Source organism: Entamoeba invadens (genome assembly GCF_000330505.1).
Source record: "Entamoeba invadens IP1 unplaced genomic scaffold scaff_1105074726711, whole genome shotgun sequence".
Taxonomy (NCBI): domain Eukaryota; phylum Evosea; order Mastigamoebida; family Endamoebidae; genus Entamoeba; species Entamoeba invadens.
This window is the reverse complement of record NW_004443648.1, coordinates 292,073-317,980: the sequence shown is the minus strand read 5'-3', so window position 1 is coordinate 317,980 and position 25,908 is coordinate 292,073. Positions and strand designations below refer to the sequence as shown.

General features: G+C 37.1%; 14 protein-coding genes across 14 annotated transcripts; 8 read left to right on the top strand and 6 right to left on the bottom strand.

Moving 5' to 3' along the window:
• Positions 1 to 88: 88 nt before the first annotated feature.
• EIN_054060 (TBC domain containing protein) lies at positions 89 to 1,582 on the top strand (the record flags this gene model as incomplete). The annotated part of the gene is made up of 3 exons (XM_004259864.1): positions 89 to 388; positions 442 to 1,000; positions 1,080 to 1,582. Coding segments are annotated over 3 exons (1,362 nt in total), but the record flags the coding sequence as incomplete, so codon positions are not given.
• A 212-nt stretch (positions 1,583 to 1,794) lies between these two features.
• On the top strand, positions 1,795 to 3,267 carry EIN_054050 (hypothetical protein; the record flags this gene model as incomplete). The annotated part of the gene is made up of 1 exon (XM_004259863.1): positions 1,795 to 3,267. One exon carries the CDS (start codon positions 1,795 to 1,797, stop codon positions 3,265 to 3,267), a length of 1,473 nt encoding a protein of 490 aa, XP_004259911.1.
• An 85-nt stretch (positions 3,268 to 3,352) lies between these two features.
• Positions 3,353 to 4,637, bottom strand: EIN_054040 (pre-mRNA-splicing factor CWC2, putative; the record flags this gene model as incomplete). Its single annotated transcript, XM_004259862.1, has 2 exons — positions 3,353 to 3,978; positions 4,118 to 4,637. The coding sequence occupies 2 exons, from the start codon at positions 4,635 to 4,637 to the stop codon at positions 3,353 to 3,355; spliced, it is 1,146 nt and encodes a 381-aa protein (XP_004259910.1).
• A 343-nt stretch (positions 4,638 to 4,980) lies between these two features.
• EIN_054030 (radical sam protein, putative) lies at positions 4,981 to 6,306 on the top strand (the record flags this gene model as incomplete). Its single annotated transcript, XM_004259861.1, has 1 exon — positions 4,981 to 6,306. One exon carries the CDS (start codon positions 4,981 to 4,983, stop codon positions 6,304 to 6,306), a length of 1,326 nt encoding a protein of 441 aa, XP_004259909.1.
• A 973-nt stretch (positions 6,307 to 7,279) lies between these two features.
• EIN_054020 (hypothetical protein) lies at positions 7,280 to 8,473 on the top strand (the record flags this gene model as incomplete). The annotated part of the gene is made up of 1 exon (XM_004259860.1): positions 7,280 to 8,473. One exon carries the CDS (start codon positions 7,280 to 7,282, stop codon positions 8,471 to 8,473), a length of 1,194 nt encoding a protein of 397 aa, XP_004259908.1.
• Positions 8,474 to 8,638: 165 nt separating this feature from the next.
• On the bottom strand, positions 8,639 to 9,514 carry EIN_054010 (hypothetical protein; the record flags this gene model as incomplete). The annotated part of the gene is made up of 1 exon (XM_004259859.1): positions 8,639 to 9,514. One exon carries the CDS (start codon positions 9,512 to 9,514, stop codon positions 8,639 to 8,641), a length of 876 nt encoding a protein of 291 aa, XP_004259907.1.
• Positions 9,515 to 9,753: 239 nt separating this feature from the next.
• EIN_054000 (lim domain, putative) lies at positions 9,754 to 10,104 on the bottom strand (the record flags this gene model as incomplete). Its single annotated transcript, XM_004259858.1, has 1 exon — positions 9,754 to 10,104. The coding sequence occupies one exon, from the start codon at positions 10,102 to 10,104 to the stop codon at positions 9,754 to 9,756; it is 351 nt and encodes a 116-aa protein (XP_004259906.1).
• A 433-nt stretch (positions 10,105 to 10,537) lies between these two features.
• Positions 10,538 to 11,854, bottom strand: EIN_053990 (Pyrophosphate--fructose 6-phosphate 1-phosphotransferase, putative; the record flags this gene model as incomplete). The annotated part of the gene is made up of 1 exon (XM_004259857.1): positions 10,538 to 11,854. The coding sequence occupies one exon, from the start codon at positions 11,852 to 11,854 to the stop codon at positions 10,538 to 10,540; it is 1,317 nt and encodes a 438-aa protein (XP_004259905.1).
• A 667-nt stretch (positions 11,855 to 12,521) lies between these two features.
• On the bottom strand, positions 12,522 to 15,450 carry EIN_053980 (hypothetical protein; the record flags this gene model as incomplete). The annotated part of the gene is made up of 2 exons (XM_004259856.1): positions 12,522 to 15,410; positions 15,442 to 15,450. 2 exons carry the CDS (start codon positions 15,448 to 15,450, stop codon positions 12,522 to 12,524), a joined length of 2,898 nt encoding a protein of 965 aa, XP_004259904.1.
• Positions 15,451 to 16,074: 624 nt separating this feature from the next.
• On the top strand, positions 16,075 to 19,457 carry EIN_053970 (hypothetical protein; the record flags this gene model as incomplete). Its single annotated transcript, XM_004259855.1, has 2 exons — positions 16,075 to 19,231; positions 19,324 to 19,457. The coding sequence occupies 2 exons, from the start codon at positions 16,075 to 16,077 to the stop codon at positions 19,455 to 19,457; spliced, it is 3,291 nt and encodes a 1,096-aa protein (XP_004259903.1).
• Positions 19,458 to 19,589: 132 nt separating this feature from the next.
• EIN_053960 (Density-regulated protein, putative) lies at positions 19,590 to 20,147 on the top strand (the record flags this gene model as incomplete). The annotated part of the gene is made up of 1 exon (XM_004259854.1): positions 19,590 to 20,147. The coding sequence occupies one exon, from the start codon at positions 19,590 to 19,592 to the stop codon at positions 20,145 to 20,147; it is 558 nt and encodes a 185-aa protein (XP_004259902.1).
• Positions 20,148 to 20,367: 220 nt separating this feature from the next.
• EIN_053950 (hypothetical protein) lies at positions 20,368 to 20,895 on the bottom strand (the record flags this gene model as incomplete). Its single annotated transcript, XM_004259853.1, has 2 exons — positions 20,368 to 20,493; positions 20,563 to 20,895. 2 exons carry the CDS (start codon positions 20,893 to 20,895, stop codon positions 20,368 to 20,370), a joined length of 459 nt encoding a protein of 152 aa, XP_004259901.1.
• A 312-nt stretch (positions 20,896 to 21,207) lies between these two features.
• On the top strand, positions 21,208 to 24,675 carry EIN_053940 (hypothetical protein; the record flags this gene model as incomplete). Its single annotated transcript, XM_004259852.1, has 2 exons — positions 21,208 to 24,417; positions 24,502 to 24,675. 2 exons carry the CDS (start codon positions 21,208 to 21,210, stop codon positions 24,673 to 24,675), a joined length of 3,384 nt encoding a protein of 1,127 aa, XP_004259900.1.
• A 695-nt stretch (positions 24,676 to 25,370) lies between these two features.
• EIN_053930 (hypothetical protein) lies at positions 25,371 to 25,832 on the top strand (the record flags this gene model as incomplete). Its single annotated transcript, XM_004259851.1, has 1 exon — positions 25,371 to 25,832. The coding sequence occupies one exon, from the start codon at positions 25,371 to 25,373 to the stop codon at positions 25,830 to 25,832; it is 462 nt and encodes a 153-aa protein (XP_004259899.1).
• Between the last annotated feature and the right edge of the window lie 76 nt (positions 25,833 to 25,908).

The following is a 25,908-nucleotide window of genomic DNA, read 5'->3' as shown; positions in this document are numbered from 1 at the left end:
ATATACTATATATATACTATATATTATATATACTATATAGTATATATATAGTATATATACTATATATAATCAACGAAATAATGAACAGGTCAATGGGTTCATATACTTTGAGTACATTCCCCTCATTGCGGAACCCATTTTTGAATTCATGTCGCGTAAGTCGCAGAGTAATGTTATTGATGTCAATAATTTTCAAACTGAATTTTCGTTCCGCGAGGTTGTCTCTGTTAAGTCGAAACGAGTACGTCCAGCGCTCATGGGGAATACTTACGAACTTGTGTCATTTGAGTTTGATAATGCATTGCCCTTTGTTGTTCCCAGTTACGAGTTTAAGACAAGGGATGAAGTCGAGAGTTTGATAGGATGGATCAAGAAGAAAGGTGGGAAGGTTTGTGTGATTTGTTCTACCTCATATATGAAGGTGTTGTATTAACGATATAGGTGACAGTAGAAGACAACGAACACGAAGAGTGTATTTATCGGATTGACGCGCGTATGGCTAACACTGAGTCTTTCCAACAACGTATGAATCGTGTGAGTATGATGTGTATCAAAGCTACGAATGATCCTGTCAAGCAAGTTTCTCGGAAACAATGGGTGAAGAGTAACGGCGTTTTTGAAATGAACAGTTCCTTTGAAAACTTAACTGGAAAGAGGAGGGAAGAGATTCGGCGAATAGTTAAATACAAAGGATTATCGAAAGGGAAGAGTCGAGTGTTTGGGTGGATGGTGTGTGGGGGGGAGATCTTAGAATCTGAAAAAAAGGAGTTAAGGTATGACATGGAAATAGCGCGGTGGAGTGAGCGGTTTCGGGCTCTCAAGAGTCAATGGAGTCTTTTTCTACCGGAACAACTTGAGCGGTGGAAGAGTGTGCGAGACGTCCAAACACAAATTCAAAAGGATTTAAGCAGAACTTTGATAGAACAAGATAAAGTTGGATTACTTCAAGATATCCTTCAGAATTACGCACTTTTTGATATGGAAGTGAATTACATGCAAGGTTTGTTGAAGCAATTCATTATTATAATAATTATAACTAATTATAACTAATTTATAATTAATTAATAATAACACTTTAGGTATGAATGAAATAGCATCGATTTGTATTAAAGAAGGGAACACCGAAATTGAAAGTTTCATACTCTTTACAATGGCTATGAAAATGGTAAGAGAGTTTTATGCCGAGGCGAGCGTCAAAAATTTATGTCAGAAAGTTGCGATCATTGTGAAAGTTGTAGACAAGGAGTTGTATGAGTGGATGACAAAAAATGAAATTGACTTCATGTTCTGTTGGAGAAGCATCGCACTACTCTTTAAAAGGGAATTTAAGAAGGAAGATGTGTTGCGGATATGGGACTTCTTGATCAGTTACATCGAAGACAAAATGTACCTCTTTTTGATGGTTGCCGTGTTAGTGATCAACAGAGAGTTTATTTTGAGTGTAGACAGCTTTGATGATTTACTTCAGTTTATGACGATGATACAAAACCAAGACGTTGAGATCATTTGGGATGCGGATATGTTGTTTAACCAGTTCATTCGAACGGCTACTACTAAAGACAAGAACATTGTCTTCCATTAAATTACTTGAACAATAATATACTATTTTTTACTATCAAAATATAGTTTTTTGTTGTCTATTTGGGACATTTTTCTCAAAATAAATTTATTTATTCTTTTTCTTATAATTTTGTGTTCCAAAGAAAAATACCAAAAAAGGCGCATTGGGATTGGTTTTGATTCAATACCTTTTCTACTCCAAAAGAACTTGAAAAGTGAAAAAGAGAAGTCTTGATGAGCAATTTTACGATGTATTATAAACTCGACGGAGATTCATTGTTTCCAGTCATCCAAAATATGACCGCAGAGGACATCCTCCCTTTCATGATGATCAATAAACGATACCAACAAATCGTCTTGAAACTCGCGGTCGTTCCATCGTTCAAATCGTTGACACAAAAAACACTCAGAATGTTTCCAGCAGCAAAAACGATCTCGTTTGGCCTTGAGAATTACGTCGACACCTTTGGCGATGACGAACGATATAAAAATGCCGATTACGAGTTTCACATCACTTTTAGTCCAAATGACGTCTCGTATATTCCATACTTGGACAGAATCGCTAACAAACTGATTTCATTGAATGTGCCTTTCCCGGTCCCAAACACCGTCGAACTTCTTCCAATTCTCCTCAAAATGTCGAACCTTCAAACACTTGTTATTGACGCAGGCAATTTGTGTAAAATCTCACAATTGTCTTCAAGTGCACTGGTCGACATCTACTCACTCCCACAACTGAAACTCGTCAAAATCACCGCACTCTCCCTCACACTCATTTCTCACTATTTGCTGTGGAACGACGTGTTCGGGACAAAGATGGACTCGGCGACTAAAACAATCATCTACATCAACAGACTACAAGACAACGACGACTTGCTGAATGTCGTCAATAAAGCACCGAAAAACGTCCATTTTATGATCGACTGTAATGAGAACTACGACGGGCTGTACGACTTGCTGGCGCACAAAAGTGTTTATCTCTCATTCAATAGAGTATATACAGGTATTGGGTGCACTGTATCTAAAGACACTGACAACGCGGAGAAGTACCGCAAAATACTTGACGGGTTGTTTGTGCAATACATGCCACGAGCAATTTGTCCAAATTGTTTCATGGACTTGCAGTTCATTCAAGACGCGTTGACGGTGACAACACTGTACAGCGTCAACGAGGAACTTTTAGAAAAAATGAAGAGACTTGAACAACTCACTGTGAGCGAGCAATTTGGCGAGCTGAAAACGTCGTACGACTTTAGAAATTTGCTCTCGTTAACTTCTTTGAAGCTCATCGGTTTCGAGTCGAAAAAGAGAAGCGTGAAACTCCCTTCAAGGTTAAAGGAGCTCGAGGTCTTAGGTTTCATCAACGAAGAAAAGGATGTTGATGTCGAAAACGTTGAAGGGTTTGTCGGCCTCACGGTATTGACAAAACTCGCAATGACAAAATGTCAGTCTATTTCGCTCTCATTACCATCCTCATTAAAATCACTCCAATTAACTGACTTCCCATGTATGTCAGAATTGCCTTTACAAAGACTCCAAATTTTGTCTTCAATCTCAGTCAATTCGTGCGCCGCAATGACATCCATTTTACTCGGAGATGCGGTCAGAACAATTAATTTGGTCAACTGTGGAAGACTCAAAAATGTCCACTCGTTCAAAAAGGACTTTAAACTGACGGCCGACGCATGTTACGCACTCGAGAAGTGAAACTTTGTAACTGATTTTAACTGACTTTTGTTCATTCAAATTTATAGATACTCACAGGGTGTTGGAAACGGTTTTGAACAATCAATCACTTTTGCTCGTGTTTTTCTTCCTTTGTATCGCTTGGTTTGTCTTGTTGCGCGCTTGTGGATGGTTCCTTTGGAACGTCTTTCATGATATCGGCCTCGCCACTGTCATCGCTTTCGTCTTTTTTCGCTAGCTCAACTTGCTTTGGATGGAATAGCCCATAACTGTATGGGTGCATAAAACCCGTGTATTTGTTTGCAACATACTTCCCCTTTTTGCTTTGCAAGATTTTCTCACCAACCGCCTTCTCATCTTTAGTTTCGACCTCTTTCTCTTTGCCTTTCACGCCATCCCTTTTGATGGTGGTTGTGGTACAAGAGTATTTAAACCCAATGACACCCGGATTATCGTACGTGACCTCTTTCTTCTTGGGAATCGCGTCAATAGCAAGTTCATTCTCTTCCCTCCGTTCGGCCAAAACCTTCTTGACCTGGGCAACGTACTGCGCGGCAACAGCTTGCTCTTCGACAGCTTTCGCAATTGGATTCGGGTCGTCAAACGCCCAACGAACATTCAACCTCTCATCACCGTCAAGAGCTTGATCTCCCATTGCGACCTTTGCGAACTCGGCCGCTCCCCTCATTCTGTACCGCACAAACGCGATATTTCTCACTGGCAACACTCTGACTATTTGTTAATGTTTTTGTTTTCACCCATATAATAATAATACAAAATCAAAGAGTTAAAACATATTACACAAAATTCTAATGTTTAATCACTTTACTTGTTAATAATATGTAATGAGTAAATGTGATACAATACAAACTATACTCGAGCTCTCCCCATTCAGCAAAATGTCTTCTGAGGATTTCTTCAATTTGTTGTGGTGGTAGGTTCCCCTTAAACCCCGTGACATACAGCGTTCTGTTTTCTTTGGAAAATTTACCGATACCGCCCATATCCTCTCGGTCTGTCAAATGCCTCTCTCTCCCAAAAATGTCAGTCGTGGCTCCAAGTCTATTCTCGTCTTCTTGTTGGGGGAGTTGGTGTTTGTACACACACTCTCCACCTTTAAAACACTTCCCCAACGCAAAGTGAATGCATAACGGTGAGTTCGGTTGTGATTTTGTCGTTCCCGCATCTGTTTTTACACAACACCTTGTCATGTTTCCTCTATCACCTCTCGACTGCTTGTACTCAAACCCGCTGTAGCGGTTATACCATATATTGTAATCGCCACTTCGGTTTGGTGTAAATGGAGTGTATGTGTCTGTTTGTTTCCGTGCCGGTTTGTTTAAAACGGGTTCGTAGCTATAGTCTGAGCTTGCCTCCTTCTTTTCGTTCATCTGTCTTAATTGAGTTTCTTTTTATATTATTATTTTCCAAAAAACAGAATAGTGATAGGATTAGATTGTGTTTTTGAGAACTATTTTAACTATACAATTATAAAATAATAAAATAAACCATTTTATATAGTTGATGTGTTTTTTTCATCTTTATTTGTTTTTGACACAATCGAAACAAAAAAAATTGACTTATTCAATTTTTTGATCAAAAACTTGATGAAAACAAAACAAAGTCAAAAAAATGAAAAAAACGAAAGACGACTTCTTGAGGTATAGGAACCCTACTTAAAAATCATTTTTCAAAAAAAGACTGAAGTCCTTCAAAAAAAACTACAAAAGAAGAATGAGTGACATTGAGGAGTTAGCACACAAAAAGGTGAAATTCTACACTTTTGGGTGTTCTCATAATGTGAGTGACAGTGAAGTGATGCAGAAGGATTTGACCGAAGCCGGATACATTTTAGATAAAGCGGACTCTCCTTTAGAAGGCAATTACACTGCTGTTGTAGTCAACAGTTGTACTGTGAAAAACCCGTCGCAGCAATCGATTGAACAAATTAAAAAGAAGTGCGAGGAGATGCACATCCCCGTTGTCTTAGCGGGATGTGTTCCGCAAGCGGATCCAAAGGTATTTAAGTGTTCTAAAAACTGTTCGATAGTTGGTGTTGACCAACTTCATAAAATCAAAGACGCCGTCGAGTCAGCCGTTCGCGGAGAAGGAGCGACGTATCTTGAGAGAGGACCGTTAGTTGACATCGACTCATATGAGAAGAGTAGTCCACTCATAGACATTATAGTGACATGTACAGGGTGTGAGAATGCATGTACATATTGTAAGACAAAACACGCGCGTGGTGGGCTGAGGAGTTATCCCATTATTGATATCATCAAACGAATTAAAAAGTCGATCAATGAAGGAGTTAAGGAATTGCGATTGACTGGTGAGGATATTGGAGCATATGGAATGGATATTGGAGACACGTTTCCACATATGTTGAAAGAGATGTGTGACGTAGTAGAAGGTAAAGCAATGATCAGAATTGGAATGGTGAACCCGCCATACATCATTAAGTACTTTGACGAGATTGTCGAGGTCTTTAAGAGAAAATGTGTGTACAAGTTCATTCATATTCCTATCCAATCGGGATCAACTCAAGTTCTTGAAGCAATGAAAAGAAAATATACACGAGAGGAGTTCGATGATGTCTGCGCGCGACTCAGGAAGTGTATACCCGAGATCACCATTGCAACCGACATCATTTGTGGATTCCCAACAGAAACGGACGAAGACCATAAAATGACGTTGGACTGTTTGAAAGTGCACCAATTTCCGATTGTTAACATCTCCCAAATGTGTATTAGACCGGGTACCCCCGCAGCTCAAATGAAACCAGTCAATTCAAAAGTTAAGAAACAACGGAGCAGAGAAGTCACAGAGTACTTTGATTCCTATTTCCCATATAAGAATATGGTTGGGAAGACCTGCCAGGTGTGGATCAATGAAATGGCCCACGACAAACAAAATTATGCCGCCCACGATATCTCATTTGTCCAAGTCATTTTGGCACCACAGAAGAATGTCGACTTATTTGGGAAGTCTGCTATTGTGAAAATTGTTGAGGCGGGGAAGTTCTTTGTGAAGGGCGAATTTGTGTCACTTGCGGAGTAAACACTGCCGACTTATAAGTGGGATTGAGTTATTATATCAACTATCTTAACACTTTCATAACCCAAAACTTTTTTTTAAGAAGAAAAATAAGTAAAAAAGAAATTGTCTAAAAGATTTTTTTATTATTTTTATTCCAAAACCCCTTTCTAACCCAAACCGGCCAATAGTCAGTTTTATTTTACTTAAAATAATTAACAAATGAGAACTCAATTACCTAAGATTGATCAAAAATAATCTTTTTGGATGAAATTTCATATCGTTTTATTGTGTTACAACAATTAATATAAAAACGCTTCATCGTCAATTCACTTTATAACAAACAACTTCAAATAGTCGCATTAACAAATATAACGACTTTAAAAACACTATTTACGTTATAATCAAATGATAATATACTTTTTTTATATAAAAAACAACCAAAAATATTAAACCATCATTGGACCCCATCTTTCTTTCTAATGCTTTGCTCTTCTTTAACACAAAAAAACTCAATGTAGCATCAAAAACAGATGAAGTTGTTACTTCACATAATACTTAACACTTCATGTTAAGTGTGACCAAAAAATAAACAATTCAAATTTGAGTTGATTAAAAAATAAATAAAAAATTTCAAAAATTTGTTTTGTGTATGAAGGCAAAAAAAGGGTTTAGGTAAAAGAAAAAAATAAAAACTTTCTATTATAACGTTTCTGTTTTGAACGTGTTAACTATACTGATAACTAAAATGGTAATTTATAACTTTTTAGAATAGTTCTAACATTGCATAGTTTTTGTTAATTAAAATATACTATAAAATAAGAACCAAATAACAAACTTAAAGAACTAGTCGCATAATTATTTCCATAAGAAAAACGTTCTATTCAGAATAGAATACTTTTATTAATAAATAAGTTATAAAACCCAATTAACTTGTTGTATTCATCTTTTAGGAAACACTACCAAAAAGATAAGTGAGGCAATAACTAAAAAAGCAATGGCTATTACAACACTCGACGAAGGAATAATTATTACCCTTTGGTCATATCCGGTGTCTGTGGACTGTAAAGTCCAACTTTCTGGAATGTCTTCTGAGTTTGAACCCCAAACCAAACTCTTGTTTGTGATGATCAACGACGGGAAATATAAGTCCAAAGCGTATTTGGACTGCACGAAATATAATAAAGTGACTGACGTTGTATCGAAGTTTGGGAATAATGATGTCATTGTTGTTAAAAAGTCGGACCTGAGGGATTTGAAGGTAAATGGTCGAGTACAAAAGTCGATTATATTGTTGGAATATGTGAAACAATGTGGAAAGACACATCAACTTGGACAACCAATACCACTGACCCACGAAAAAGTGTTGGAAAGGGCGTCCACAACACAGCCGCAAACAGATATTTCTAACACTCAACAACAGAAAATGGTAAAACCACAAGTCGATCAAACAAGACAACGGACAAATATTACACAAAACACTGTGACAAAGAAACAAGTGTTTGAACAAAAACCACAACCATCGTATTCAAAGAATGTACTACAACCGAATATTGACACTAACCCTCCTTTATGTCAAATAATTCCTTTTGTCATTTCTGAGCCGATAATTTCAGTAACAGACATCACAAACGGGTTACAAAGTGTCCACATAAAAATCGAAAAACGTGTTGCAATGTACAAAGAAAACATCCAACAGTTAGACGAACTCATTGAAAGAGCCAAACAACAGAAAGAACAGATTGAGATGGAAAATAAGAAAACCAAAGAACTTCTTGATATGTTGCAAGCGGATAAAAAGGAGTATGAAATGAAAGAGAGAGAACGAGAGAATTGTCATGTCAGAGAAGAATTAAGGAAACAACACGAGAAGTTCTACTATCTGGAAAGCTCAATACAACAACAACAAAGAGAACAGGAGAGAATTATAAGACATCAAATGGAGATGACTGATATGTATAATAATGAACGAGAAGATGTTCAGCGTCTCACTGTGACATTTAATCAATATAAAGAGAAAGGGTTAAGCTATGTAAATACTCACACATTAAATGACCAAGACGTGGAAATCCAGAAACGACAAATCACAACATTGTATGCAAAACTGAGAGCACGAAACCATATAAGGGACACGGTACTCAAAAAGCATGAAGATATTATGAAAGCTCTCAACTCAAGTTCGACAGAATGAAGTCCATGGAACTTAATTTTTGAAGAATACAATTTCAGGCATTCTTGAGAATTCTATAAATAAATACATTACGTATTATTAGTATAATAAAAAATGTTATACTTTTTATTAGAGGCTTTCCCGAAATAGAATAGATAATGATTTGGAAAACGTTATTTTAAACTCTTAAAACAAAGGAGACTCAGACTTGTTGAGCTTCTTACAATTTGAAAAACAGTTGATGCCTATGTCCTTGATATCGGGAAGTGTTAGATTACTGAGTAATACACAATTTCTAAAGCATTCATTTCCAATGGAAAGGACAGAGGTTGGAAGGGATAACTCTGGTAATATATTACAACAATTGAAACACCCATCACCAACAGCAGTGATGCCATTTGGAATGAATACTTTGGTTAAAGTGTCACACCGATAGAAACACGAATTTGGTAGGTATGTCAGGGAGGTGGGAAGACTAATTTCTTGAAGCGATGTACACATACAAAAGCACTCTTTTCCAATATACTCCACCGCGTCATACATTTTAATTTTTTTTAAACTTGAGCAAAATTTGAAACATTCTTCACCTATAAATGTGAGAGTCTTTGGAAGATGAATTGATTCCAAATAGTAACAACTAAAGAAACAAGCATCTTTCATGCTAAAAATGTTGTTCATTATATCTATTCTTCCTTTCACACGCTTGGAAAAACACTTCTCACCAAAGATAGATACTTCTTTAGGTATCGGGTTAAAGTACTTCGTGTCATTTTGATTCAACTCCACCTTTCTTAAGAACACTTGTTGCCCTTGTTGTGACAATTTCGCTTTTATATTCATAGCTTCTTCATACCCCAAAGGATATTCCACGTGATATGAAAAAGCGTCTGGGTTGATTGGATCCGTCGGTTTATAAAGATGTTGATGTTTGACTGTCATAAAAAGCTTCGAGGAAAACGGATTTTCCTCAATCGATTCAATCAATTGCCGATTTTTCTTACAGATCAAAACAAGTGCCTCGACGTCTTTCTCAGTTTCCATGAACAGACAGACTATTTTCATGTGTTCAATCTCGAGCTGAGTTTGACTTTTGTTTTTCACATCCATCACAATGACATATTTTTAAGTTTTTTATTAGTTGTGTTATTCCTCAAAGTGTTCTTTTGTAGATTTTTCATCACTCCAAAGACTGTGCTATTAATAATTAAATTATTAGTAACTTATAATAAATATAACTTCAAGGCACAACGAAAATTTAAACTATAATTTAACTATAAATGTTATAGTTGCATTCGACAAGATTAAGCCTTGGAACATAGAAAACAAAGACGTTTCCCATCTTTCTCAATGAAGTCACCCTCAAGTGGTGTCCCACACTTCGAACACACAAAACAGTTTGGGTGCCACACTTTCCCATCGACTCGTGCTATACGTCCAATTATCACTTCTCCACACTTCTCACATTTCTCTTGGTTCTGTTTCTTATCAAAACAGTCGACGCAACACAACACATTCCCTTTCATCAAATACCCGTCAAGTGGGCGGCCACACACTGAACACTTGAAACATGCTTTGTGAATCGCCTTCGTCTTATTTTCGATGACAACGGTTGGTATTTGGTATGTAGTTTTCCCACAAATGAAGCAGTCCATTCAACTGATTTTTTAAGTTCACTTATTCTATAAACAGCCAAAGCCTTTATAAAAACAAAACAAAACACTCAATTCGATTGAAACCACCTCTTTACTGGCGTTGAAAACTCGCTCTTCTCTTCACTCATCTTCTACATTTCATTTCTTCCCTTCTTACATCTGACATATTCTTTTTATATATAAACATCACTCTACAAATAACAAACATTCTCTTTTAACGTCTGAAGTTCTTCTTCTAATGTGTTAATCCTTTCAGTTAACTCAGTCACTGTTTCTTCCAAAGCCGTGACATATGTTGGGTCGATATACGTTTCACTTTCCATTGGTTTTTCTGGTTCCTTTCTTTTACTATTGTATATATATAATGGTATATTTATAGTTAAAATATAGTATATCTCTCCTATGATGAAATTGGAACAAAAATCAAGTGAATTTATTGAATGAGCTCAATTGAAGACATCATAGAAAGCATTGGACCTTCGGGGTTGACACGCTTGATGTAATAAGTTGCTCTTTCTATTGGGATCGAAACAAAGTTGTTATGATGGTGACACACAACAACACCTGTTTTACCTGCCATGCCGATGTGGACGGCGGCGTTTGCAAGGCACAAACAGAAATGTGCATCAGAAGCATTGCACGGTGCAGATCGAATCATATAACTTGGGTCGATGAATTTGATGGTGTGTTCGATGTGTTTTTCATCTAAGTGTTTCTTGATTTGTTCTCTAATATACCCAACAGCATCCCAGAACATCGCATTCCCAGACTTATCCTTTCCCAAGTCCAAGTCTTTAGGTTTCAGTGATTGGCACGCACCTTCAGCAATGACAATTACTATATGTCCCTTTGTCAAGAGTCTTCTCTCGGTCATTCGAAGTATTTCATCCATCGAAACATCGACTTCTGGTATCAGCACCAAGTTGACATCCCCACTCGCAACAGACGCATATAATGCAATAAACCCGGCATCTCTTCCCATTAACTTAACTATTCCAATCCCATTTTTGGCACTTTTGGCTTCATAATGAACGGCATTAATGGCTTCTTGGGACAATTCAACAGCAGTGTCGAACCCAAAAGTAGAGTCTGTGTAACAGATATCGTTGTCGATCGTTTTTGGAATACCAATGACTGATATTGGACTTTTGCGTCGTCGAAGTTCTTGATCGATTTCATTGGCCCCTCTGAGGGTACCATCTCCTCCTAATGTGAAGAGGATGTTGAAGTTGTTATCGATCAAAAATTGCGCCATGACCTTTGGGTTTTGATTGCCTCTCGAGCTTCCCAAAATGGTTCCACCTCTTTGATGGATGTCAGAGACGTTTGTGTTGTCCAATTTGATGCACTCTGACTTGTCTGGAGTGAGTCCTTCATATCCATATTTCAGTCCATATATTTCTTTCACTCCATATCTATTCTGTAAGTTCATTACAAGGCCTCGGATGACATTATTCAATCCCGGACATAGCCCACCACACGTCACAATACCAACTTTTGTTCTTTCTGGAATAAAGAAGAGTTTTTCCATTGGGCCAGCAAGTTCGACTTCACACTCATTGACGGGAATACCATCGATTTTGATCGCAGAGACTAACATCGTCATATCATTCACAAAAGGCTCTGGGCGGGAGTAAACGTTCTCATGGAAGCACTTTCCAAGGGAGTGGACGGTCAGTGACGGAAGAGGTTTTCCGGGGTGTTTTGGAATTTGGACTTCATTCCGTTGATGGACGTGTCTGCGTTCCATGCTTTTTTCTTTGTGAAGGGCTTGGCACTTCGTGTCACACTCTTTTTGTTTGGTTGGTGTTTGTTCCATAGCACTTCAATTGGATTTTTTAATTTCCATTTTCTTTTTCTCTTGGACAATAACTTGCCATGATAATTTAATGTGGATTAATTTCATTCTAATTAATATATAGTTTCCATGTCCTTTAGTCTTAAGAAAAAAGGTATAGTTTCAAATGGTATATAATAAACTATTTTGCTTTTCTTGTTATTCTCTGCAACACAATCCCGTAAATAGAGTTTGATATCACGAAATAAAAACGAAGAATCTGAATTAACAGTATTTTTCAAAAAAGTGGTAAAGTGATAAAACCTGGTTATTGTTTTTGGTCCTATTTTAGAGGCCCTTTTTCTACTTTTTTTCTTGAAAAATCGGGAAATGTCGTATTTCGAAAAATGTTATTTAATAACATTTTCCATCCAAGTTTCTTTGCAACAAAAGTTCACTTTTTTTCAGAATTATAGAAAAAAAATCTTTGATTAGAAATGAAATTAAATTAAACTATTAAATTTCTCAAAAAAGTTTTACTATAGATTTACATAAACTACTTCTCTTTTAATAATTAGTTTTATAATTTACAAATTGGTGTTTTAAAACAATAGTAAAATAATAGTAAAATACATACAGATTATAGTTTGCATTCTTTCATAATGAATCCGACATCTAAACACCCTTGATGGACTTTCTCCCCACACACTTTGCAAACGAAACCTTTTCGACCATCGCCATTTAATCCGCAAATAAAGCACTTTTCGCAAAGACCAATTGAATACTCGCAAAAACAGTGTGTCGGATGTTGTCCAACGAATTTATTTGTTTCAGAAAATGTGTCGAATCTTCTGTGGTGCATTGTGTATGTAACAAATCGAGCAACACACCCTGTGGTATTGATAACCCAGACGTCTCTGCGCTTTTCAGTGACTTTCTTCTCGACTATCCCTTTATCATTAACAGTCCCAGCTCGTGTTCTTGGAGACTCCATTTGGTCGTCATGAATCTCCTCAACAACTTTTCTCTTCAAATCGCCTGTCATCACAACAGATTCACACGAGTTCAACCCAAGCAGTGTCCCCATTTGGAGTGTAATAAGATTTTTGTAATATACAACAACGAGTGGTATTAATGTGCCAAAGACATATAAGTTATATCCTATTTTAGTCACCGAAGTGATAGCTCCACAATTCAACATCTTTTCACACATTAAAATTCCTCGATGGTATTGCAGAAGTCTTCCGTTTTCCGTCCCAACGTATACAAAGTCTTCATCTCCAATTACAGAACGGACTGCCTCGTTATTCACTATTTCTTCGGTGTGTATCAATTCAAGGTTTATGTTGTATGTCATGAAGACTTCAATTTGCGATTGTGTACATGCTATGCAAAGGTACTCATTGTTTTCAAAACACAGTTTAGGGTGTTCTACCTCAAGTTCAACCGAATTGATGACATTCAGGTTGTTGTCATAAAGAATAAGTGCCTCTTCAGTCACCGCAACAATTTTCTCATTCGTCGCACACACACAATGTGCAATCATTTTCACTCGTTTAATTATTTTGTACTCGTTAAATAGTATGATCTCGCTCTTCGTGTTACACACTATTTGATTTTCAGGACAACTCACGTTGAATACTTTCGAAGTGAGATTCAACTCGGTCTCTTTAATCCCCTCAATGTTCCGTATTTCAACGTTCCCATCGCTTCGAAACAAAAAGAGCTTTTCGTGTAAACACCCGATTTTTTCAACTCGTGGCGAACGCAAATAGATGATGATACTCATCAGACTATTTTCATACAGTCTCATCTTCTTGTTATAAATAGAAGGGAGGTGCTCCACTATAAATCCAAAGGCGGACCCAAAATTTTCATCTCCAAAAAATTGGCTGGTGACTTGTTGAAGGAAGTCTGCACAGTGTTTGTCGTACTTCTCGCCGTCTTTTTTATCAATAACAAAGGAGTACATCAACAACAAAAAGAGGTGGACTAATATCACATTCTTCTGAGTGATACTCTTCGCCGTTAACACCAAATCCAATGTTTCTTTAATGCGACTAAAATTCTTTGTTTTGATTCCTTTGATCTGTTCCAACGTGTTTTTCGTGAGGACATTTTTCTTTTCAATTTGCTTCAAAAACGCACTCATTTGTTGACTTGGCTCTAACACACTTTCTCCGTTCTTTGTCGTGGCGTCAACATGAAACCCTTCTTTCAGTAACTCGATTATCGATTTAATAGATACATTCTCGCTCAGTGGCACTTCCGTCTTCACAACCAAATTTGGTCGACTGATCGATTGTCGAATCCCTTGAAACGACATTTTTCTGACTCTTTTAGGTGCTGGTCTGCTTTGGTTAGGTTTTCCAGTTTTCGTTCCCTTCAAGTGGTTGACCAAACTTGTCCACTCCAGGAGTTCACTTTCTTTTCCAATCACTTTGATTGGGATTTGTATCGCTTCTGTCGAAGATATCACTACCGCGAAGATGCCACATTCCTTTGGAAAGTCGTCGCAAATTTCAATTGTACCCAACACAATGGATTCCATAGGAAACCATTCTTTAAATTCCATACTATTCTCTTTAGTTACCAAAACTAGTAATCCTCCCTCAAATAAAAACAGTTGCGCACCTATCGACAACACTCCAAAGAAGTCGGTCGTATACAGAGACAATGTTCCTTTCTTCAGTAGTCCCCACTTCTCAGTCTTCACCATAGTAATCACTTTACGAACAGTACTCATCTCATCAATGCCATTGACTTCTACCCACTTGTTAATAGTCTTAAGAACCTCAACAGAGCTCAGTAAGTAACTCATAGTGTTTGTTATCTCGTAAATTTCTCGTGTGTATATAGAACTGGCTGAAATGATTGTATTCATCGTTTCTGTATTACTAATAGGGATTCTTCCCCGAGGAAAGATAGCTTGTTTCGACTGCACACGGACATTCATGTCTTGGACGTATTCCTCAAATTGTTCCGCAACAAGGCGTAGGAAGAAGATGTGCAGCTGGAAGTGTCCCAATAGCTTCTTATCGGAAATGTCGATAAGCCCATTTTGTGTTGTTTGTGTTTTGACGCCGGTGCTCTGCGAAGAGTTTAATACCAAATTTGATTGTTTGAAAAACTCGAAGATGTTCTTCAAAGAGTAAACGTATCCGTGTGATTTGTAACACAAAGGGTATGGTGCAGGGTTATTCAAGAACTCCTGTAATGTTTTGTATAAGTGAAAAAAGAGGAGGACAAACTCCTTTGAGTTTTCAAACTTTAAAGAACTTGAGAATATTGAGGTTTGCGGCATCATAGTTTTCAAACTCCCATGTATGACGCTCTCGGTCGATAAAGACGGAAAGTTAATAAACAGCTCTTGTTCCGTTAAGTTGACTGATGACAGTATATAATTCATTAGTATTGAAGTTTGGTCGAACACCTGTTTTCCAAGGTCTTTACATACATCAGAGATCCGTGGCAAATTCAGTGTCCTCCCCGATTGAGTTGGTAGAAACGTTACACTCCCAATAGAATTCTTCTTGTTATTTTTTTATATAAATACACACATATATCATATTAAAAACAACCAAAGTTGGTATAACCAACTGTAATTAGTTTCAACCCTATTTGTAGATTAATGCTTCCTTAATTGGTTCTAATGAAATTAAAAAACACATACCGACTGTTGAGAAGAAGAAAAGTCTGTGGATGTGGACCTCACACGGAAGTGTTCCGACGAAGAGTCGAACTTGTTGAGGCGCGAACTTTTCATTCAAAGTGGGTTTTATTATTTTGATTTAAATATGAAAAAAAAATGAAAATTCGAAAACAAATCAGAAACAAATCAAACCATTATGGCATTTATTTTTGTGCAAAAAGTGGCTCGCCTTGTAATTATTTGAATTATATGATACTTGAAAAAGCTAAAATATATAATTAAAAATATTTTTATAACACCATTATAATTATAATATTTTGTCTAATTTACAAGTCTTGAATTTTAATTGTAAATTTTAATTAAAAAATAAAATAAACTAAAAAGTTGTATAAACCATTTTTAATGGTTTTTTTATTTATTGATATAATTCTTTGTTGTATTTTTTTTCTTTTGTTTAATTCAAGTTGATCCTATTTGTATAGTTTGCGTTCTTATATATTATAGATACTATTCATTGCAATAACTCTATATAATAGAGAGGATGGAGTACAAATCGACAAGCTCCCCAAAAGGATTCTCGATCCACCGCCACTCTAAAGACTCCCACAGAAACTCTACACCCGTGAAAGGTACAGCACTCCCACCACGTCGAATGACAATAGAAACAACTTCACAATCACTGACTTCTTCATATTCACCGCGTCAATCTTTATCTGCCATTTCTCAAGAAGAACAACCCACAACCGTGAATGGGGATACGTCCATTTCTGTCGTTCGAAAACACATCTTTTCGTCGACAAGTAATTTAATTGAAGAACTCAAAAAAGCACTGAGCTACAAGAGGCTAGTTCTAGGTGTATTTTCTCATGTGCACAAGACTGAAACAAAGAAGAGTGTTATAGAAACAATCGACACTGAGGCATTACCTATTATTGAAATTGAAACATCCGACTTGGTGCCTTTAGAAGTAGCTAAAGATAAAGAGACGTTTGAAGACCTCTTTGTCGAGATCGAAGACATTGAAGAAATCTTTTCAAATGCACTTCAACTCTTCGAGACAAACGCACCGAACAGTCTTTGCCCATTAGTCATGTATCTGCGGCAAGACGCAGTCGATCGAATCACAAGCTTCATCCCAAATCTGAAATATAAAACAATGCAGACTACGGTCTTTGCCACTTCTTCAAAATTCTTTAAAAGAGTCTACGAGTGCAAAGACTTACCAAACCCAGTCGAACTGTTTGCCGACATTTCAGCATATTTGTGTGCATTGATCCCCCTCTTCGAGTCGGACAGAGTCGACGTCCAACGAAAAATCGAGGCGCAAGAAATGTTGGTTCAATTCAAAGTGTCTTCCTCATTCAAACTGCGGTCGAGTGATTCCATTTCATTGTCCGGGCTCTTATGGGCAAAGTCTAATATCAGGAACTCTGCAGTCTTTACAACACAAATGTTAAAGTCGTCGTCTGAACTCGGCGCATTTTTAGTCCAACATGATGTCATTCTATTTTTAAGATGCTTGTTAGGGGTCGACTCCTCTTTTGATATTATGTCTTCTGTTTTTCAAGCACTCGATGAAGACAAAATCATCGATTGTTCACTTGCCTATGTCAAATTGGTGACTAAAGACGGGATCGTGCGATACCACAAAACTGCTTTGGTGTTGACCAAACTTGGATTGATCAGTGTTGTTCTGTTCTCGAATGGAAAAGCTCTGTTTGGCGACTTCATCACTGCAAAGAGCTTGGTCAACGCAGAGATCGAAAAGTGCCCTTCACAAGACCCGACTTTTATTGGCGATTTGCACATCAAATGTAAAAATGAGAATTACAAGAAGGAAGTGTACTACGGCTTTATGCATGAAGAGGAATTACAAGAATGGGGCGCGACCTTTCAGATGTGGGCTGGACAACTCGACGTAGTCTATGAGCCCAACGTTGAAATTACAAGTCCAATAGTCACCCAATTTAACAAGAGAAAAGGCCAAAAAGTCCAAAAGTATGTTGGGAGTTCGGCGCAAGATTTGGTAGAAGTCCAACTGTCACTTAATGGGAGCACTTTAGTTCCCGAGGTCATTCAAAAGTGCGTGAATCAAATAATTCGAGAGGGTTTGGGGGTTGAAGGACTCTTTAGAAAACCCCCCGACCAAAACCAATTGGAGGAGGTCATGAAGAAATTGAACGACAAAGACTTCCGACTGACTTTTAATAGTAAAGGGGAGTACCCCATATCAACATTATGTGGATTGTTAAAGAGCTTTTTAATGGAGATGAACCCTCGGTTTTTGAATGAAGACCAACATAAAGTCTTTTTTGAGATCAGTAAGAAGAAGGATGGAGAGCGTCGAGAGATGTGCATGCAATTCATTAAGTTACTCGACGCGCCACAAAAAGTGATACTTGGCGAGTACCTTTACTTGATGACGTTCATCGCTGCGAATCAACGGATCAACCGAATGGGTTCTTTGAATTTGTCCACCGCAATTTGTCAGTGTTTTCTTCCTCGGAAAAACAGTGTCGAAGGTGCGTCTGTTGAGAACGAGAGTTTCGAGTGTTTGATTGATAATTTCGACATGTTTAAGGAGAACACACCAAAGACACTTCCTTCGATCTCTTGCTTGTTTAAACGACAGAACAAGAATGATGGTGGCATTGCCTTAATATACATCGAGAAGTCTGAAGTGATGTGGGTGATCGACAAGAATGGCGGTGTTGTATCAGTTGATGTGAATACGTTGAAATCCGAACTGACTAAAATCAGTGATGTAAACATTTTAGACATGAAACACATGACGGTGAGTGGAGATATCGTTGTTGTTGGTACGACGTCGATGATATACTCCATATCCGTTCTCACAAAAACAGTGATCCAGAAAAGTGAGAAGAAACGGTGCAGCTTCCTCACCTCAAGTCAAGATGTTCTTTATATCGGCGAACAAAATGGTGAAATAGAAATAGTAGATGTGAACACATTTACCGTTAAAAGTGTAATTGATGTCAAACTGAATGAAGGAGACAGTAAGACTATCAATCCAGTCATCTCTTTCATTCTACCTACTAATGACTACATCTACGCAGTTGGCGTCAATCGGTGCGAAGTAGTTAAGATCGATAAAGCCACTGAAAAGGTCAAGCAAGTGATATACACGCCACACAACTCGACAATCACTTGTTTAGGGTTTTCAGAGGAAAGCAAGAAGCTTTGGAGTGGGGATTATAATGGTATGATCTGTGTGTACTCTGCAGATAACAATTCGCTCTCACACAAATTCCAATTTCCACCCACATTTGGTAATGTCACATCACTTCAAAGTATCCCAGGGTATGTCATTGCTACATTCATTTCGTCACAAATTGTTGTCTTCAGTTCAGATAAAGCACATTTGATTACATCTGCTTCCACCGATTTGTTTGTGTCATGCAAGTCGAGTATTGTTGTGAGACGGAATTTGAATGGAACGAAGTCCTGGAACATTTGGATGGAAAAGGATGACAGTGGAGATGTTGTGATCTTAGATGTGTCGTACCCGTCCTCTCAAAACAATGACATTGTGCTGGATAGGCTTGACAATTACATCACAAATAAATACTACGCTAAGGCAGACGTTGGTCATCAATTCATGCAAGCAAAAACAGAAGACAAATGTACTATATGTGGTGAGTCTTTTGTTGATGGGTTGGATTGTTACAAGTGTTCGAGTTTGTTTCTCTTCTTCCATTTATATATTATAGTATAATATAATATATAGTATAATATATATATATATATATAACATACGACTTACAAATAGAGTGCGAGAAACACGTGCATGGGAGTTGCATCGCGAAATTTGCATTTGTGCCGTGTATGAAACCGACCGGCTCTATTTTTGATGTGATCAACACATCGAAGGGTGGCGTGAAGAAACAGAAAGTCAAGAAGTGAAGTCTTTATATAAAACAAGTGGTTTGTAAGTTTGCAGTTAAAAAAGGTGGATAACACTTTTAGTTTTTGTTATTAAAAAACCCTTCACTTTTTTAAGAATTGTTTTCTCAAGCACAACTGTTTAATTCAAAGATGGCAACGGAAACTATAGCACCAACAACTGAAATACCCGAAGTTGTCGAAGACAAAGCGTACACAAAAATCGTGTTTGAATTGTGTCCGTTCTGTCACATTCCAAAAGAGTACTGCGAGTTTGGGCCAAATGCGAAGAAGTGTAAGAAGGCACAAGCAGAGACAGAGGAACAAGCAAAAGAAGTTCCAAAAGAAGAGGAACCCAAACAAGAAGGTGCTGTTGAAACAACACCAACCGAAGCAAAAGAACCCGAAAAAGAAGAACAAAAAGAAGTAAAGAAAGAGCAGGCGAAGAAGAAAGCCACTCACAACACTATTAAAATCACTAACGTCAAACGAAACAAAAAGCAGTCGGTCACGAAGATCTCAGGCGTCAAAGCATTTGGCTTAAAACAACAAGACGTTTCAAAATTCATCTCCAAAAAGTTCTCCGTTGGAGCTGCTATTGATAAAACACAGAACATCGATTGCATTAACATTCAAGGCGACTTCGTGAGAGAAGTTGCAGATATCTTACACGACCAATTCAAAATTGACTTGGATAATATTGAGTATTGACTTAATTGATTGGTACTTTTCTTGTTATTATTATTATTATTATTATTATATCTTCATTGATTCAAATGTGAATATTAAACTAGTTGTTAATTAATTAATTACAAACAACAGAGAGTTATCATTGTAACTGGTATTACAAGAATAGATATTAAAAGTTCCAAAACACCGAAAAGAAAGAGGAAAGTCGATATATGAAATTCATACTTTATTCATACGTAAATTAACCAAAGACATTGTCGATGGGAGAGAAAGTGAGTTCAAGCTCAGACTTTGTGATTTGGAACTCACGCAAGATATCACTGATTGAATCGTCGGGACTCAGCAAACAGTTGTTGAAATACACTCTCTAATTTTGAATAAAGTTATAGAATAATAGTAATTATAATTATACTATATAAGAATGAAGAGAACAAACATAAGTTGTAGTTGTGTCACGCAATTGTTTGGTGATGAATACTATGATATGATCAACAGTTTTGTCTTTCGACATTTTATAACCTTTCCCAAGACCTTTTCCACCAGGAATATTAATTCCTTTAAACCTTAAAATGACTTTCCCATCAGAAGGCGGTTGAGGCTTTGGTGACGCTTCTAACTTCACATCACTTTTGACTTCTTGTTTTTCAATTGGGGTGTCGCTCAGTTTTATCTCGACTTTTTCTTGTTGCGTCTCAACTTTTTGCTGAGCAGTTTCGTCTTGTTTAAGGTCTTCTTTCACATCGGGTTGAGTTGTTTTTTCTTCAGTCATTAGACTTTTGAGTTTCTTTTTAATTAGAATACTATTACTATAATTAAATTATAATTGAATTATTAACAAATTAATAATAAAATAAGATTAAAATAAGATTAAATTATTATTAACAAAACGATACAGTTATATTTGAATTGATTAGATTTGGTGTTAAATGATATGAGAACTCACAATTGATTGCTACCATCTCCAAATTAAGTCAATGGATGTGTAATTGATGTCTCTGAAATCCCGAGACTACACGTGTATAACGCCTAAAATAATTTCACTCAATAAAACTCATATTATCAATCTTAAAAGATTTAGACGATGTCTTTTTCTGGAGATAACTCGAAGGGATGGGAGGAAGCCGGCCCTGTCAAAAGGGATATCAAAAAGTTCAAGAAGCGTGGACATATGACGCAAGTCATTCCGCAATCAAGACTTAACCAAGGCTACGTCGAATCTTCATCTGGACTCATTGTACCAGCAGCGCCAACAACAGGCGCTTCTTTAGACTCGCCCAAAACTACAAAACCAGTGCCGTCAGCCGAAGCTTTGGCTGTTGCGAGGGCATCATCACAAGAACAGAAAAAAGTGTGGCAAGGCTCCAATAGAAATAACACAAAAAGCACCGCCTTTGGGCATAGACAATCGGTGATTAACGTGAAGTCTCGAAACGCGAATAGGAAGTCGCAATATGGAATGCAACCCATCGACTTCTCAAAGGAATATATGGAAGTGAAAGAGGCGAATAAGACAAAGGCGAGGGACGAAACAGTTTATGAGCGACTTGAAGAACCAAAATTTGACTCTGCGGACTATGAAGACCAGTACGACAGCGACCAATACGTTATGGAAAAGAAAGTTGCGGAAGAGAAAATTCGATTTGTCTCGAAACAAGATGTGTTGTTTCGACCGAATTGGATCCAACTTGAACAAATCGATTTGTCTGAACGAAGTATCCAACCCAAATTTGTGTGTTGCGAGGCGAACACTGTGTTGATTGTCTGTGCAGACGAGTTGTCGAGTTTTTTACTTTACGATGGAATATACCACCCCATCAAAAACAATTACAAAAATCGGATTCTGAAAGCCGCTTTGGACCCAACGGGAATGCACGTTGTGTTGTTGTACGCCGAGAACAAAATGGGATATTGCAACAGAAACAAACTCCAGCCGGACCCAAAGATCTTTTCATTTCCACAAGAGATACTTGCTGCAAATAAAGAAAAAGTCAAGCTTGAAGTCACTGCACTGAAATTTGACCAAAAAACTGCGAGCACTGAATTGACTGTGTTTGCAGGAACAAGCTCGGGATGTATATTTAAGATATTGGTGTTCACCCGAAACAACCCAATCAACTTCACGTTCCAATCAATTTATCCCATTGAAAACAAGAGAGTCGATATTCGAGGAACAACAGGAACTCTGAGAAGTGCTCTTAAAACACCCCGAGAGAAAGCACAACAGACTATGGTAGATACATCAACGATCATTGATATTGGTCCAGTCGAGGATTTGTATTTTATTGACAGTGAAAAGGTCAAGATGTTCATCGTGTCGAATTTCAATTACGTTGTTGCGCTGTCGATTAACGCGGATTCGCAAACAAACAAATACACAGTCGAGGACTTGTCAGAGAGATTCCAAAATGAAGTGATGGTTGGGAGTAAGTCGGTGTTGTTCGTCGACCCCCTTGCCGATGAGAAGTCGTCGTTCTACAAAGTCTGTTTTGTTAGTGCAGCCTTTGTCGATCAAGGCAAAGTGTTCCGTAAGATGACTCGGCTAATTGCACAAGTCGAAGTTAAAGAGATTGAGAACTTCGACACCGTCACTGGTGTGGATCAAATTAAGAAATTGAATATCTATGGGAATGGGAAGTCGAGTAAAATCAACGCGGACTGTGCAATTGATATGGGAGACGAACTCTTTTTGTTGTTCCAAAACAAAATTGGGTGTTATGACTTCGACACTAAAAATTCGTGTGAACAGCAAATTGATGGGAAATCGATTTCTTTAAGTATCGACCACTCGACAAAAGATGTTGTGGTGTGTACTGAATATTGTTTGTATAACATCAGGTCATTGCATCCAAAAATCGAAAAGAACTTTGATGTCCAGTTACTCAAAAACATCGGAAACTCGGAGACAATGTTGTTTTACTTTGTCAGGCGACTCGACGAAATTCTGCCAATGACAAATGACCGAGTGAAACGAATTCAGGCTGCTTTACTTTACGTGTGGAGTATCACCCTTATACTGAAAAACGCTTTTACGGAAGACGCAGAGAAAGTCGAAGAAGTGAAAACAAAGCTGAAGGTCGTGTTGCACAAGAAGATATACGCCAAACGAGTGATTGACGAAGAAATCGTCTCATATCTTTTTATCAATGCGGGTGATGACAAACAGGAATTGTTCAAGTGGTTTTGCAACGAAATTAATAACCTCAAATTTTTGTTCAAATACTATTTGCTTGTCTCGAACTACGTTGCTGCAGTTGGTGTATTGGACGATATGTATGCTTCTAAAGACGAAGATGTCCGTCTCGATTGCAAGAAGCTTGTGAAAAAGTATTTTGGTGTTCTATTTAAAAATGCCGAACAAGAATTTGCCTTCTTCTTGAATCCTCCATGTCAAAAGCAAATCTTCACGGGGCCAGATATGGCTATTTCATTGAGCTTAGTCGCGGAGATGATGGAATTTAGTGATTTCGAATCGACTTTTGTGCATTGGTTCAAGGATCGAATAGCAAAGAAATATGAGTCGGAGTACCTCATTGAGATCTTCTTCTGGCGTCTCGTCAAATACAAAATCGACCAACAAAAGAATCCAACCGAGGAGGTTGATCGATACTTTGCGTCGTACATCCGAGACAGTCCAACAAAGTTCACGTCCGTCCACTTTTTCAGAGAACTTAAGAACAGGAAATTCTACTTCTCGTTACTTGATATCTACACAACAAACAGACAGTACATCAACGCAATCGACACTATTGGAGACATATTCAGGATGTATCACTTGAGTGGAGATGCTGTGAGAGATCTCATTCGGACCCTTGTGGAGAAGAAAGATAAACTGCCGAATGAGGAAGAAGATGAGAACGTTTTTGTTGTTAAAATGCTCAAACTCAAGATCGAGGCGAACGACAAAAAGTCCGAGGTTGGCAATTTGATTGATGACGATAAAATCCCGGTACAGAGTGTTCTTGCATCACTCTCTTTGTTGACCAACACGAACACCAAACTTGAAAAACTGAAGGCGTGCATTTCAAATACATTTGAAAAGTATAAAAGTAAAGATCTGGAAAACTCGAAGAAAATCAATGAATTGGTTGAGGGGAGGAAAAAGGGGATTGCAAGTCTTGGAAAGGCTGGTAACATTCTTTTCATCGAACACAGTCAGAAACAATACATCCATTTCAGTGTTGCAAAACAATGTGCGTTGTGCTTCCAATTCTTTGACAAAAATGCGAAGAACGATGTGTGTATTGGGTTCACATGTGACCATTTCTACCATGCCAGTTGTATTCTCAAAGAGGTTTGTTTATTAGTATAATGTTGGTTGAGTCCCTGTTGAATATCGATTCTGTTATTTATGTGGAATGATATGTTTAACTAGTAGATCAAAAAACACCAAACTCCTTGGGCACTTGAAATTTTGAGGAATTATAACACCGCTGGCCAGGAATTAAAATCCGAACAATTAACTAAGGAATGCATCCTTTGTAGCAAACACGTTATTCAACTCGGAGAGTTCGAACTTGACGATGACCACACAGAGAACTGGGACATCTAATTCTCACTTTTTACTCACATTATTTTATAGCTTTGTTATAATTGTTGTTACTTCTTTTAATGACTCAATACAAATAGTATTTTTTATTAATAATATTAGTATTATGTTTAATTAAATAAATAACTATTATTATTAATATTGTGATATAATTAAATTTTATTATAATTATTAATATTAACACATATTATTTCGTTTTAGTATTTATTTGTTATTATTATAATGAATACGAATTTTATTTAATAAATAATTTAATAAATAATTAAAAACAATCTCCAAAAATAACTTCAAATTATGAACTTGAAATTGTTAAAAGTAAAAAACACTAAGTTTTTTTTACTAATAAAGATATTATATATTATAGTAAACATACTTATCTTGTGGTGAAAACAAATGCTTCATATTATTTGGTGTTTTTCCAATCCAAAATTCAAAGCAAAAGAAGTGAAGAACTTTGATGTATTTTAATAGAGTCAGTCCTTAAAGTTTGTACACCCGACTTTTCCATATTTTTTATCCTATTTTTCGGGATTTTTTTTGATTTTTCCCAAAAGTACGTTTTTATTTTTTGCTGCTATTTTTGTTTTTATCCTAATACCCAAAAAAATTTGGAAAACAAGTCTAATATTCGTAAAATGTACAACGTTTACGGACTGACTCTAATTTAATCGACATTCATTATATTTACTTTAAATCTGATGGGACAAGAAGTCTCAACATATCAAGACTTTTCCACAGATGATCCTTTGATACAAATCGACCACGAAGTTTATATTGGGGGAACACACCATTTAACTCTTGAAATCGTACAAAAGTATAAAATAGGTGCAGTGTTATCTTTTGGTCCAACACCAATCGACTACCTTCCGAGTGTTTGTGATTATTTACACATTTCCTTAGCAAAGCAGACTCCTCAGTCGACAACGCAGAAGTTGACCACCTCCATCACTTACGTTAAAAATGCAAAGAAGAATTCAGTCCCCATTCTCATTATAAAAGACTTTTCAGACCAAACACCCTTCTTTCTCATCTCCTATTTAATGGCAACGGTTCCTTTATCCTTCGAAGATGCAAACACTCTTGTCTTTTCTAAACTCACATTACTTCCTCTCACAGAGCATCACACGACTTACTTCCACTCTTTTCCTCTTCGTCTATAATTAGATCATTCCACACTCTTTTGTTATGTCTTAGATAGTGTATAGTTGAGATAACCAAACTTTGTAAAAAACTCAC